Source organism: Acanthochromis polyacanthus, chromosome 19 (genome assembly GCF_021347895.1).
Source record: "Acanthochromis polyacanthus isolate Apoly-LR-REF ecotype Palm Island chromosome 19, KAUST_Apoly_ChrSc, whole genome shotgun sequence".
Lineage (NCBI taxonomy): Eukaryota > Metazoa > Chordata > Actinopteri > Pomacentridae > Acanthochromis > Acanthochromis polyacanthus.
Genome location: NC_067131.1, coordinates 15,318,079 through 15,333,774, shown reverse-complemented (window position 1 = coordinate 15,333,774; position 15,696 = coordinate 15,318,079). Strand labels below are relative to the sequence as shown.

The following is a 15,696-nucleotide window of genomic DNA, read 5'->3' as shown; positions in this document are numbered from 1 at the left end:
TTTCAAAGGAAACAATATTTTTTGGTGCCCGCAAATGAAGACGTGAAGACGACAGGAGGGTTAAGGTACTCCTCAGTCCAGAAATGCCTTTTCCTCCTTGTTTGATCATTTGTATGTTTGACTTTTACTCTGCAGGATGATGTTATGAGCAGATTTTGATAGACTGTTTTCACATTCATCTGTTGAAGAGTAAAATCTTCTCTATGTTCACCTTAAATTGGAGAAAAAGAAATGTACGTACATGTGAGTGGGATTTTGTGATGTAACCACCGTTTTGCAATCAGTTGTAATCCCATTTACTACTGGGTCAAGAGTGATGGGGAAAGATGACACCTCCTGTGCACATAGAGCTTGGGAAATAATTATTAGACCATATTGATCACCAAGCTGTATATATTTACAGAATCAGATTTGGATTTTTTGTTTGTTTTTGAACATCACTAACTACGTAAGTGAACTTTTTTTTGTAAAAGTACTTCAGATGCAAATTAAAATTCTGGTCCAAGCACTCTTCTTTGCCCACAGGTGATGATTCACAAAGTACAAAAATAAACAAACAAGCAAAAAAAAAAATGTTGAAAACACAATGAATTGTGCCATAATTCTGAAATACATTTTAATTGTTGGGATGACCCAGTATAATAATGGTTGGGGCACATGCCACCAAAATACACTGTCGGTCCAAAAAAGAAATCGCCACCCGGATTTAACTAAGCATACAGGTCAGAACCTTCCAGTGAATAACTACTGCACTGATGAATACATTTCAGAGGGCAACAACTTATTTAACCCTAGCTGATAGAGTGAGGAGTTTCTCATTTCTTAAACAACCATGTTGGAAGACATATCCTGTGGTCATGGAAAGGATGTTAATCTGTTTCAGAAGGGTCAAATTATCGGCCTGCATCAAGCAAAGAAAACAACTAAGGGGATTTCTGAAACTACTAAAATTAGGTTAACAACTGTCCAATGCATTAATAAAACCTGAAGGATAGTGGAGAACCATCATCTTCGAAGAACGATTGTGGTCGGTCATGTGGTCTGATGAGTCCAGATTTACCCTGTTCCAAAGTGATAGACACGTCATGATGCACTCATCATGTCTGGTGCCTACAAGTCTGTGGGGGTTAGGGTTATGATCTGTTGTTGGTCAGGTTCAGCAACATTATGTTCCCGAAGAATGAGGTCAGCTGACTACCTGAACATACTGAATGACCAGGTCTTTCTATCAGTGGAGTTTTTCTTCCCTGATGGCATGGGCATATTCTGACATGATGATGCCAGGATTCATTCACACATGGATTGGTCTCCACAGAGTCCAGACCTCAGCCCCATTGAGAATCTTTAGGATGTGCTGGAGAAGTCTTTGCGCAGCGGTTCAACTCTCCCATTCTCAATATAAGATCTTGGTCGAAAATTAATGCATCACTCCTTTTAACATTGAACCACAGTCAATTTAATTTGAGTTTTTGACAGAAACACAAATGAGACTTTTGTGTCAAAAAAAACATATTTTTACAAAGTAAAGTCAAATAATTGATAGTAATAAATTAAAGTACTCACCCTATTTAATGCGACTCCAGCAAGTCAACACAGATTCAGCCAGTTCTGAGCTAGAAGTCACACAGTTAGTGAAATACAGATCACCTGAGTGCATGAACACATCATCCCCACCGTGAAGCATTTATTTATTTTATTGGACCTTTATTTTACCAAGTAAGTAAGTTGACAACTCATTTACAATAACGATCTGGTCAAGAGGCGGTATACAACAAAATGAATTAAAAAATCAGAATACAGTAAATCAGAAAGTATTACAAAGCAAATTACACAAAGACTTTTAAAATAGAAAAAACATAGCATGGTGGTGGCAGCATCATAATGTTTGAATGCTTCCCGGCAGCAGGTCCTGGACAACTTGCAAAGGTAGAGGGTAAAATTAATTCGGCAAAGTATAGCGAAATCCTCGAGGAAAACCTGATGCAGTCTGCTAGAGAATTGTGATTTGGGAGAGGATTTGTTTTCCAACTCCATTTTAACCTGAAATATACAGCCAAATCTCCACATACATGTGAATGTTATGTAGTGGCCAAGTCAGTCTTTTTAAATGGTGTAAATGCTTTAATTTCAGATTTTTTTAATGAATTGTCATTACTTTGTAAACAAATAAACAAAAAAGTCAGTTTTCGTTTTGACATGACAAAATCTTTATCTCTTATATTTTTTAATTTAAAAAGTCAACTTATATTGATTGTGAATTAATGTTAAAAAAAGACATAAAAAGGAAAACATCAAAGTGGGGTGAATCATTTTTCAGGCACTCTGCATATATTTCATTGGCAAGATGTGAAAGAATTTCTTTATTTTGAAGGGATTTTATTACAGTTAATCATCTTAACCTTTGACATTTTACTGCCTTGTTTCTCAGCTCAGCTCTACATCATCCACCCATTTCGTTTGCCTTCGTGGAATGTTTAACTAGAGTTAAGCAATATGTGATAAATATCTGACTAACCGCCCAACCTCACAGCTTTGTGTACACACCATGCAAGAAAGAGGACTTACGAGGAAAGGAACCTGTTGGATGAGATGTCTGAGACATAACTAATGAATGACAGGACTTTAAACAATCGTCAAAGTGTTTCTTAGACCTAGAAGGCTTCATGTTTATGACTGTGTGATACTGTACGGTGAACATTCAGAGGACGCTGCATGTGTAAGTACAAAAAGAATTATTCAGATTTGCTGTATTGCTGTGATTGGATTTCTTCTATTCTTCTGGAGTGCTTGCTCATAGGTTGTCAGTATATTTAAAACAAAATATGGACTTAATTCACATAGGTAGTTGGACTGTGATTGCTTTGTTAAGTCCATGTATCCTCTTTTAAATATTATTGATTGCCATATTCTGTTAAATCATATCTTTTCTAGGACTGACAGGTAGAGTCACAATGGAGTTTGCTTGTGGGTTTGTTTATGTTCCACCACCACCGCCAAGTCCGAAGGACAGCCAACGATCCAATGCCAACATCATTAAACGCTCAGGTGTGATTTCATTCAAACACTCCCACGCTACATTAAAAAAAACTGTAAAGCATTAACACTAATATTCATATTAAAAAGACAGATGCCAGATTTCTGTGTCCACTTTGCTGTTGAGTTGTATTTTCCTCAATTTCATGGCTCACGAACCAGACAGACAGATACTTTGCAGCTTTAGTATAGTCTGACAAAAGAAAGTATTTCAGCCATCCATAACAAAAACAGGAAACATCAGATTTTAGAGTCAGTCGCAGATTCAAATAGCTCCTTTGATGACTCACCAGTTTGAAGAAATCCTTCAAAGAGGCACAAAGCTGTTCCTCTCTGCTGTGTCTGTCACCTCCTGGCTTTCTGCATTCTCTGGAGGATGTCAAAAGAAATTCTGGGAAATGTAGGAAGTCATTAAATGAAGTTAAAGTTGAGAGAAAGATTAAAGAAGTATTTTCCAAAACGTAATCACAAAATAGCGACTTATTTGCTTTGAATATCAAAGATTGATGATATATAACTATGTAAAAGTGTCTGTAGGTGGATTTTTCCTTTCAGTCTGGGTGACTGGTTGGTTAAGTACCATTATGTATTATGTAATCAGTGACATAAACAACCTCTCCTGTCTGTCTTAGAGGAGGCATTCCTTTCAGATACTTTGCTTTACTCAGTAAAAGCCATCTGCCACCTGAGTCATATTTTCTTCACCGCATGAAGGTCATCGCTGCACCAGTTGTTTTGTCTGTGCTCACATTTTTCATGCTACAAATCGTTCGGAAATTAACGGCCCATGTATATTCATGTTTATTTTTCATGCTTTTCAGCTCTGCTTCCTCCTGTTAACCGCATCCGTCCAAGCAATCCTCCTCCTCCTCCCCCAACAAATTCTACTAAATCATCAAAGGCCATGCCGTCTTCTCCTAAGATCATCGAACAGCTGGAGAAGAGCAGGGACGTGAAGAAGGTCGTGAAGTCCACTCCCTTTTACGAAAATGCAGAATTTCACAATAAACTGGGGGCAGCTTCTTCTGTCAGTGCAACTCCTCAGAAAACGCCGTCTTCTCGAAAAACAGGTACAGTGAATGTCACACTGCTACTGCAAAAATATGGTGCAACAATCTTAGCTTCTGTGCTGTTTCAAGCATGTCATACTGCAGTGAGGGTGCCTGAATGCAGAGAAAAAAAACTACTGGGGTTAATGTAGCCACTAAAAAAACATTTATCTAATGAGAGGCATTTTTCAGAAACAGCTCACACAGTTATAAACCTTCACACCTGGAAGCTGCCCGGTACGTCCACAGGCCACTGACATCCACTGAGCAGCTCCATAGGAGATGTCTGGGGTTTTGGCCTTGCTCAGGGAGAAAGGGCAGCAGTGGAAATAAAGAGGGAACAAGCACTGTTCTATCACTTTCTGAACCCTGATTTATCCCAAAACAGTGACCTTCACGTTCCCTTTTACACCTGTAAGGTCAAATTTATCATCAAAGATTCTACCAAGATCCTTAAAATCTTGTGCTGACATTATTTCAATGTAAAAACCTACACAAACAGAGTGTTTAGGAAAATTATGAGGTAAATAACTAAACATTTATGCACATTGTTTGACTTAAAAATACATAAAGCAGATTACTCAAGCCAAGTCTGGGAGATGTTTGGAATTCGTTCAAGGATCAGTTCAGGCAAACATCCAAAAATTATTACAGTAGCAAATCACTCAAGTGTTTTTGGTCTTCTTTGTGCATGTTTGAGACATCCTCAGTGGAAGAAGAAATCACAGAACTTGACATTCATTAGCGATACCTGTGTATCCAGAGGGTTGTTGGGAGTTAAGAGCCTTTCTGAGCTGATATGAGGCCAAAGGCTACGCACACCCTGATCAGGTCAAAAGTCAGTCACTGAGCTGGGAGATAGAAACAGACAACCATAAAATATGACACCTACAGCCAGATTTAGATTCACAGAATGACCTAACATGCATGACTTTGGACTGGAGGCTGAAGCACCGGGAGTAAAGCTATACAGGAAGATGTTAAGGAGGCACCATTTCAACAGCTTCTCTCCAGATACTGATTTTAATCCAGGGCTTGCTTTTCACACATTTGAAATCTGTAACAACAAGAGGCCAGTGGTGCCAATGACACTGATGAAGAACCTGTGTTAAACATGATTCAGTGACTTTAGGCTGATACCTGATCTGCTTATTAAGGTCAATAAGGCACCAAAACCAATCTAGACAATCAAGAGAAAAAGTGCGTTTTCTCATAATTTACTCTAAGGTTTTAGTTTGACACGTACAGATATGTCGTGATGTAACTGACTCGCGGTTCAGTCGATAAATGGTCATTTTTAATTACTCTTTAATCTCTCTCTCCCCTCCATCCTTACCCAGCTCTTCTTCCACCACATATGAGACCTGCAGGAAACATCCAGTCCCCTTCTCATCACCAGCCACTCGCCCACAACACCAACCGTCAGACGTTTACCTACGACCTGCCAAAAGATGAGGTTGATTTAAATGCTGAAGCCTACAACCCAAACTACTCCTACAATATACCAGAAGGCACTGGGGGAGAGGTGAAGCTGCCAGTTGATATCGACACTTTGCCAATTTCAGGTAAAAGACAGCGTTGTTTGCCCATTTTCAGTGTTGATCTGCATTTTTTGTGCAGGTTAAAGATCACATCAGTGTCTTCTTCTCCCGTCTTTAGCTCCAGCTCTTCCTCCAAGACCTTCATTTATGAGCTCACTGCCAGAGTACCTGGTACTGATACCTTCATCAACATCTTCTCCTTCCTCCTCACAGAAATCTTCTTCAGCTCCACCATTTGCCCCATCACCTACTGGTAAAGACAATAACGACAGGCTATTAAAGAAAATACTGATTTAATACAAATGCTTATAGTGAATCCACTTAATTTCCACAACTCAGGAGCTGAAGATAAGGGGCCTCTGCCTGGAAATCCTAATGTGGTCCTCGTCAGCTTAGGAAAATTACTCTCAGAGGAAAGAAGTGAGTAAACTTTTATCACCACTATAACTTTATAGCTTCACTACCAGTTGTCTAGTTCAATTTTCCATCTTATTAGCTCACAGTGATGATGATGCTTGTGTTTTTTCAGTGCAACACATACAAGGGGAACCCACCTCCTGCTCCCAGTGTGGCTCTGTGCTGGACACATGCTACGACAATGTGGTAATTGCTTCATATCGAACTTTTCCTGTCACTGATAAATTCGTATCATTGATCTCAAAAATGTAAATTACACCTATAAATCTCTTCGTTATCACTAATGGGAAATACGTAACATGACAAACGTCAAGAGGCAGTCAAGCATAAGCAGCATTGATGATAAGATAATGAAACAACAGATGATTGTATTGGTTTGACTGATTGAGTGGACTCTCTCCTTTTGCCGTACTGCAGGTTAATGAGTGTTACTTCTGTCAGTCCTCGGATTTGAGCAGCTCCCTCAGTACATCACAGAGTTCCCCAAATGGTTACCAGGAGGGCCTCTTTTTCCTCAACCCTAGTGAAAAGCAAATGTGCAGAGGTGATGCTCTGCTGCTCTTCTGCATTGACATCTCAGGCTCCATGAGCATCACCTCCCAGGTACAACATAAATGACACTTCATTCTTGACATCATGAGACTGGTTGTGACAGCTGGTATTCATAAATACAACCTGTTGTGTCTCTTCTGTTCCAAGGTGACAGACGGAGATAATGTTGTTCACAAATCCCGTCTCCAGGTGATTGTTTTCTCTAGTTTTCATGTTTGGAGGGTTGAAAATGAGTCGTAATATATTACAGTCCAGTTGGAGTCCATTAAATGCAAAATTAATATTTGGAAAATAAACAATTGAAAATCTAGAAACTTCTTGCTAGTGTACATGCATTACAACAATGACAGCTGTAGAAAAATATTATGAAGCAACCACTGGTGATAAAAATCATTGTATCCAAACCAGTTTGTCCAGGAAGCTGTGCTACAGAGTGTCCAGAGGTTAAGTGAGCAACGACCTGACACAAGAGTGGGGATCTTCACCTTCAACCATCAGGTACATAAACAAGTGTAGAGACTTCATCTGAAAAATCTGTACTCTTCAGTTCATTAGATTTAGATGCACAATTTCTCCCTGGTTCTCCTCATTGTATTATTTGATTGCATTATGTTAAAAATGTTACTTTTCTTCATGCCTGGATATTTGCATCTCCAGGTGACAATGTATGGAAATGAGGAAGTCTCCTCACGGTGTCTGAGCGGCGCTGAGTTGATGGACAGTAACTACCTGAAAGCCGCTGCAGCTAGTTTCCCTCGTCCGCTTCCACTTTCACGGACCAAGAGCTACTTATACAGACAAGTCATGGGGTAAGAAGAAAACAGCAATTATTTGTGCACTTTCTTGTTTTTGTCACATCCTTCCATTTTATGCCATCTGTTCGGGCTGGTTAGGCAGCAGGCTAAACAGGTAATTCCAGACGTCCTTCTTCTCAGCAGTGTTTTCCAGCTCCTCTTGGAGGATCCCAAGGTGTTCCCAGGTTGGATGAAATATGTAATCTCATCAGAAAGTTCTGGGTCTACCCTGCCATCAGTTTGACATGGCTATAAAAAACCTCTAAAGGAAGGCATCCAAGAGGTATACTTAGCAGATACCACCTCAGCTGGCTCTTTTCAGAGTGAAGGAGCAGAAACTCTATTCCAAGCTTCTCACAGTGTCTCCACAGCTGAGCCCATCCACCCTTCTGACAGGACTTATTTTGACCTCCTGAGTCTCCAATCTCATTCCTTGGTCACTACCCAGAGTTGATGACCATAAGTGAGGCTTGGAACAAAGACGAACTGCTAAATGAAGAACTTTACTTACCAGCTCAGCTCCCTCTTCTCCACGGTTCTCTGGTACAACATCTGGTTCGCTAATAATGCTGCACCAATCCATCTATCCATCTCACGTTCCATTTTCCTGTCACACGTGAACAAGATTACAAAACTACTAAAAACTTGCTTGATTCAGGAAGCAACTCACACCAAACCCAGAGGAGCAATCCACCAGATTGGGGTAAAGAACCATTGCCTCAGACTTAGAGGTCCTGACTCTCAACCTCTTCATTCAACAGAACCACATCATCTGCAAAAAGTAGAGATGTAACTGTGACGTTTCGAATCAGACACCCTCCTCACACAGTCTGCACCTTAAGATCCTGTCCACTGATATCGCAAGCAGGATCTCAGACAAGGGGCAGCCCTGAAAAAGCACAACTCCACGTGTTGAGGCCTCGTGACCGCCTGTGTTTCACTTTGTGCCAGTTCTCACTTTGGCTGTACAAGAACCAGATGGTTTAGAGAACAGTTACCCCTACTAGGGTACATATTCGTAGGCCTTCTCCAATTCCACAAAACACACATGAACTACATGGCCAAACTCAGTTTATCATATTCATTAAATTCCATGTATTTATGGATATATATATTCTGGTTCCTTCTTTTGTTGAAGATTATCTGCAAGTGGAACCACAGCTCTGGGTCCAACTGCTCTCCTCGCAATTGCAACAGCCTCCAGAGAGCCAGGCTCAAAGGTAAGCTTTGCATGAAACTTGTGTGGACCCAGCATGCCTTTTTCAAATACCTACTAAGCTGATGGACCTTCTTTGGGATTTTAGGCATTTCAATGTTTGCCCTCTGATGAATAGCACACAGCATTAAATGCTGGCACTAAACAAAAGGAGAGGGAGGTTGTGATATGCAACAAAGGTCCTCAGCTGGAATCAAACCACTTTAACCTACTGTCTCCCAGGGCAGCCCTAGTTAGCAAGGTTATAAGACTATTTCAAAATCATTTTCCTGCATGAACTGAATATAATGGTTATAAAAATTTACAGCACACCCATATCAGAGCTTTTTCTAAACAATACAATCCTGATTTGCTTCCCCTGCTGATCTTTAAGGTAATTATCTGTACAGATGGGAAGGCCAACACAGAGTTGGGAAATCTAGAAGTGGAGGATAATGACGCTCGCACCCTCCTGTCATCCACCATCTTCTACCAGGAGCTGGGGGAATATGCTGCTAATTGGGGGTCAGTATGTATGTCCAAATCTGCCTTCAATATAAGAGCGAGATTTTATAAAAAGTTAGGTTATACATTATATAGCTAAACAGACAGTGAATAAACTTAAAAATATAGCGATTTGCATATTTGAAGCAGTGCTGCTTAAGTGACAAAAGCGATACAGTGGCATTAAGAGTTCAGTGAAAGGTGCAGATGGACTGTGCTGTAATGAAGGTCATTCTGAAAATATCCTTCTTTCATTAGTGTGACAGTGTCTGTGCTGTCCATAGAAGGAACAGACTGCAGGCTGGATGAGCTGGGAAGACTCGCTGATCGAACGGGTGGGAAAGTAAGAAACAGTTGTTTTTTTTCTTAATCATGTAAATCCCTCATCCAATCTTGTATTGCTCATGTTACCAATTCCTCTCGTCTACTGATGTCTAGGTGGTGATTTCCAGTCCCAACAGGTTGCACCCAGAGTTTGAACAGATTATTGAAAACAGGACCATAGCTACACACTGTACTGTAGCCCTACTGCTGCCCAAATCACTGTAAGATCTGCATTATATATTACAATTCACACCCACAATACTAGTATTTGCTACATGGAGTGGCCTCAAGAGATTCTTGACAGATGAAAGGATTTAAAGCACTTAAAATGACATCAATAATAAGGCCCACAGCACTGACTCATGTTCTCCTTTGCTGCAGGCGAATGATAGGAGAGAGGGAGGCGGGACACAAAGGCACCAGAGAGGTGGGGAATGTGAACCCAGTTACAGAGCTCACCCTCCAGTTTGGAGCAAATGAACAGAACTCAGAAGGTGAGAAGAAAAACCTGGAGTGTAGAGTGATAGTAGTGGCTCATTTGTCTTCCCAGTCTCAGTTGCAGTTGTGCTGCATTTCTCGGGAATGTTGTGTCCTGCCAGGTCTTACAACACTGCAAGATGTGACGATTTTTGTTGTTGACAACCAAGCAAACCTTAAATGCCAATCTTAGATCACTGCAAGAGAGACAGCAATATTGTGAAAGGAGTCTTTGAAAACAACAACGAATCAAGGAAGAATAAAATAGACCCTGTCCAGAAGCTGCTACAACACAATAGAACTTCATGTTTTGCCACTTTCAAGACAAGAATATGTCTGAATACAAGTCACACTACAATCTGTGATTTAAACAACAAATGGACTGCTGCAGAAACTTCCGAGAAAGAAAGAAATATTACCAGTCTGTTGCTGAAAAACACAGCAGCTTCCATTCACCTTAGAAACAGTGATGCTGGTTAGTTGCATGGTCCACTAGTTTAATCCAGATACAAATATCTCAGCAACTATTGGATGAATAAAGAGAAAGGTTTGCACAGACACGCACATTCCCAAGAGGATTAATCCAAATGATCTTGGTGATTCCCTGACCATAGCACAAAAGCATTTTCCATTACTTAAACACTGTGTTACAGTTGGTTGGCCATATGTCCAGATCTCATTGGAAAACTGATTAGGATTCAGCCTTTATGTAGAAATTGCTTTGCACATTTTTTAACCATGCTGACAGAATAATTTAGTGTTACTATGACATGATATGAGACAAACTGGAGATTTGGGTGGAACTTTCAGTACTGAACTATTCTGAGTTCTACTTCAAAGACAGGAACTATGTTGTGTTTATAGGTAACGATCTGATTGGACAAAAACAACTTCAGAGATCCCCAAGGCTCCAGTATGGGGCCCTCTTCTGTTCAACATTGACACGCTCCCACTAGCTCAGATATTGGAAAATAGCTAAATGTGTTGCCATAACAATTCAAACAACACATTTATATAACAATCTCACCAGGGTGCTATAATCCCATACAAGCAAACAGTCGTTGCATAGAGCACTTCAGTAATTAGCCATGCCAGAATTTTCCTCAATTAAACAAAGATGAAATGGAAGTAATGTTTTTGGAGGTAAGGAAGAACAATTAAAAGCTTCAATCTGGAATGTTAACTACAAACCGAGCCAGAAATCTTGGTGTGATCATGGATTCAGATCCCTCACTTAAAAAACATGCTCATCCATTTTACTTCAGTCAGCCCGACTGCTGTTACAGTGTCTTCGTAGGTCTCTAAAAAAATCAGACAGCTGAAGCTCATTTCAAATGCTGCTGCTTATGTCTTTACAGTGACATCCCATCTTGATTTTAAAATGCTGCTGTTGTTTTATGAAGTACTGAACTTTTTAGAGTCAAAATACATTTCAGTTCTGCTGCTGTGTTATGAACTATCGAGACCTCTCAGGTCATCTGGGACGGGTCTACTTTCTGTCTCCAAGGTCTAAACAAAACAGAAAGGCAGTTTTCCATTTTTATGCAGCACATGTCTGGAACAAACTCCCAGATAACTGCAGGTCTGCTGCAACTCTCAGTGCTTTGAAATCAAGGCTAAAAGCTTTTGTTTTCCTCTTCATTCATTGAACACTTTACTGTAACTTTCACTTTCCTGTTTAATTTTATATTTTACTCTCTGTTCAACTCTTTAAATTGTGTAAAAATGTCTTCTTAGATAGGGTTTATTTTCCTTTAAAACTTTTTCTTGATGCCTTTTATGTTTGATGTAAATCACTTTGAATTGCTTTTTTTTTGTTAAAATGTTCTATACAAAAAGACTTGCCTTGCCTGATGAAAGCCCTGTGCTAGAACACATTAGTAAAGTAAAAGAAATCCATTCAGTTAGTCTACCAGTGTTGCCAAGTTGCATTTCACATCTGGATTCAATAGAAATAAATATATCCAGTAGTAGTTCAACCTGAACTTGGAATTACTGAACGATTGCCTGAGGGGAGCTACGTATTGTGAGCATCAGATGGGTGAGAGGTGGTTCATTGGAGCCAGTCTGACCACTGACTTCTGGTTCAGGCCAGAGCGGTGTTTAAATCACTTCCCCACCACAGTATATTAGCAGAATTTTAGCTATACAACTAAATCTATTGAGCACCCCAGGCAGTGTTGCTTTAGAAACCTTAAACTCTTCCTGTTTCGTTCTGAATTCTGTGTTTCAGTGGTGTTTTGTGTGTGTTGTTTTTAGTGCCAGCACCAACTTCTGGCAGCCGTGTGTCCATCCAGCTGCAGATCAGGTACAGAAGGAGGAACGGACAGAGGATGCTCAGAGTGTTAACCGCAGACCGAGATGTTACTGATGACAGGTGATGATGCTGCTTCCATAATCACAATGCTTCATTTATTTTTGAATTTTCTCGTAACACAAAGATCTATTTGCATGCCTGTGGCCTTCTCATAAGCCTAAACAAGCCATTATCTTCTGACATCTTTAATCAACGAGGCGTTCTCACCCTCAGGATAACAATTGATTAGATGTGTTATTTTATGCCAGTCTCAGCGAACCTTTGGGCAAAGTGCTTTTGAAAATCCAAGGAGACTGACTGTTGCCGAGAGACCGGAGCTTTCATGCAGAAATTAGGGCTCCTGTGTACATAATTTCTCATCCATTCTAACATTTAGTTACACAGTAAATGAAGCACTCAGCTCAGTCTGCCTGCTTCATACACTGAATGAAGGTCATGCCTGCGTGTGTTTGCAAAGTAATATAATGGCGAGGCTGATGCTGTGAATGTTGAGAAACACTCTCGTGATCACCGTGTGAAACTCCTTCTCAGCTCGACAGTCCTGTCCTCTCTGTCTGTGGCCATCATTCAGCTCAACTCGTCACAGGCCAGCGCCGCTCTGGCAATCAGAGGCCGCTTTCTCGACGCCAGAGAGGAAGGAGAGCTGCAGAGGAAGCTTGTTGAGAGAGCAATGTGAGTAACAGTGGGGACGTCTGACTGGCGGCAGCATTAGCCAACATGTAAAATGAGAACACTTCATGCTGAAGTCTGACAAAAGGATTTAATGAAGGCTTATTCTACACATTTCATTCAACACAGGCAAAAGACAAGGAGACGGACCAGTGTTGGATGTAATGCATCATTGTAATCACATTACATCACATTAAAGCAGTAATCATTGCTACTCATAAACTGGACGAGTTATCGCCAACTTTGTTGTCGGCTTTGTGATAATACCTTAAAGGAAATATGTTGTGTACAGTGCCTATAAAAAGTATTCAGCCCCGTTGGAATTTACTCCCTTTAACTGCTTTTTAACATTGAGTCATCAATTTTTTTTGACAAAAAATAACAATAAATGAGCATTTTTTTGTGTCAAACAGATTTCTCAAAGGAAAGTTAAATAATTACAATTGTACAATTTCATTTAGCAGATGCTTTTATCCAAAAGGATTTACATTCGAGAATAGATAAAACATAAGCAAGGCCGTATTTAGGAGAAAACATCATGGATAAGTGCCATAAAACAAGTTCACGTGTGAATTAAAATCCCACTACATAAGGATTCAACTCCTTCAAATCAGTGCTTAAGAGATGCACCTTTGGTTGAAATTACAGTATCAAGTCTGTGTTGTTTCTCATTCAATCTTGCACATCTGGACACTGCAATTTTTTACCCTGTTCTTTATGTTTTACAAAACTGCTAAAGCTTCACTCACACGGATTGTGAGAAAACAACTTTTTTTCAAATCAAGCAACAAATTCTCAGTTGGATTGAGATCTGGACTCTGACACTCCAGAACATTCACCTTGTTGTCTTTAAACAATTTCTATGTAGCTTTGGCTACATGCTTCAGATCATTGTCTTGTTGGAAAACAAATCTTCTCCCAAGTTGCAGTTCTCTTTCAGACTGCATCAGCATGTCCTCAAGTGTTTCCCAAAACTTCACTGTAATCATTTCCCTTCTACCGTTACAAGCCTTTCATGGTCCACTGCTGAGAAACATTCCCACATTATGATGCTGCCACCACCATGCTTCACAATGGGAATGGTGTGTTAGTTATGCTGTGCAGTGTTTGCTGTCGGCTAGACATAGGATCTAGTTTGATAGACATAAAGCTCAATTTTGGTCTTATCAGACCAAACAACCCTCTTCCAATTGACTTCAGCGTATCTCTAATGCCCAGTTATGTGACAATGCATCTAGCAAAAGTAATAAAAATTGTTAATATAATAAATTACTTCAGACAGGATGTATAAATAAGTAAAGAAATGCTTTACTTTTTGAAACTGTCTCCAGTAATGTGAAATACATTACTTTTTTGAGTTACAACCTCAACACTAAAACTGAAACACACAAGAAATGGTCCAGTAAATTTGATGGTAAAATAAAAACTAAAATGATTTTTGCCATCACATAGTGTCAAAAAAGTCTAAATTTTAAATAATTTTAAGAATGATTTTATCTCAGACTGGTGAACATTATTGTGTAATTCAAAGTTTGTAAGACGTTCCCATATAGTGTGATTTTCCAGTTTATTTTTTTTGGTTTGTTGAATGGTATTATGATTTTTTTTTTAATCCTTTGTGATTAATTCAATCAGTGTGTCTGAATACATGCTGTTTGCATCTGTTATTCATTTTAAATTCGTAAGGCTTGAGGGGCAGTAAATTATACAAAGTGTCTGTCTGTTTGCAGAGAGCGTAATCGCAGTGCCGAGGACAAACAAATATACCAAGACTGGGTAAAAACCATGGAGCCGATATACAACAACATACATAACTTCACAAGGGTAAGCATTTTGGGTGTTTTTATTACATTCAGTGCCTCTCATTACTGTAAAATCACCACATTTAAACGCTTGATTCTTTTGTTTTTTTCCAGAGAAAATCCGTCATTTCAGACTCACAGGTAATCCAGGCCAATTTCTGATTGCTTCTTACAAGGGTACTTATTGTTCTGCCCATTTTTGCTGAACTTCTCTTAATTTGTCCGTTCTTCCCCCTCCCACCAGTCTCTAACAGATGCTGGTGCAGCGCTGCTCTACAACATGAAGCACAGCAATAGAAAATCCATCTCACTGAAGAATAAACAGAAACTCTAGCCAACAGTCTCCCTCCGCCTTTCACCTCACTGGAAGCAGCTCAAGTCATAAATGTCGATGCTTAATGATGCAGTTAGGCCCTGATTATCTGGTTGAATTAATGTCACTGAAATATTTCACAATGTAAATATTATATAAAAGTAAATTGCACAACTCTTTTCTGAGATTTAGACTCTTTTTTTTTTGTCATTTTTAGCATTACGTATGAAAACTGCTGAAAAAATATACAGTAAATAGTACAGGTGTGTATTTGCGAGTTTGTATTTATGCACTAACCAAAGATACAGGAAAAACTTGATTCAGAAACACCATCATGTGGTGAACACCCAGATCTTCTAGTGTCAGCAAAATATGTCTCACAACAAACTTAAAAAAGAAATGCAGATCAACCATGAAAGTATGTTTAGTGTGTGCGCAAAATGTAACTTTTGGCACATGCAGGAGGAAAATTAAACAAAAGCAGCTCGATTTATACACATTCTTTATACAGATAGAATATGTGCACTGCTTGGTGTTCCGTAGATGCACCAGTAAAATTGCAGTGACTTTAAGTTCACATCTATATCAGAATGATGCAAAGAAGAAAAAAAAAGCTGACTGTCAATATTTAAAAGTTGCTAAGGTAGTAGGCAGTGGAGATTCGACAAAGTATGACTGAGCAAGTACCATAATAATCATGCCGGAGACA

General features: G+C 39.5%; 1 protein-coding gene across 1 annotated transcript; it reads left to right on the top strand.

Annotated features, from left to right (window-relative positions):
* The first annotated feature begins 5,439 nt into the window (after positions 1-5,439).
* On the top strand, positions 5,440-15,161 carry LOC110949057 (circularly permutated Ras protein 1-like). The gene is made up of 18 exons (XM_022190895.2): positions 5,440-5,647; positions 5,742-5,876; positions 5,963-6,043; positions 6,153-6,226; positions 6,458-6,643; positions 6,740-6,781; positions 7,001-7,090; positions 7,250-7,401; positions 8,525-8,606; positions 8,976-9,106; positions 9,344-9,428; positions 9,524-9,630; positions 9,791-9,903; positions 12,146-12,263; positions 12,735-12,875; positions 14,603-14,696; positions 14,789-14,815; positions 14,919-15,161. The coding sequence occupies exons 1-18, from the start codon at positions 5,440-5,442 to the stop codon at positions 15,006-15,008; spliced, it is 1,956 nt and encodes a 651-aa protein (XP_022046587.2). The 3' UTR covers positions 15,009-15,161.
* The last annotated feature ends 535 nt before the right edge of the window (positions 15,162-15,696 follow it).

Coding starts and splice junctions, on each gene's coding strand:
- LOC110949057 (XM_022190895.2), top strand. CDS start 5,440: ATGAGACCTGCAGGAAACATCCAGTCCCCTTCTCATCACCAGCCACTC. Junction 5,648..5,741: donor CGACACTTTGCCAATTTCAG/GTAAAAGACAGC, acceptor TCCCGTCTTTAG/CTCCAGCTCTTCCTCCAAGA. Junction 6,227..6,457: donor ACACATGCTACGACAATGTG/GTAATTGCTTCA, acceptor GCCGTACTGCAG/GTTAATGAGTGTTACTTCTG.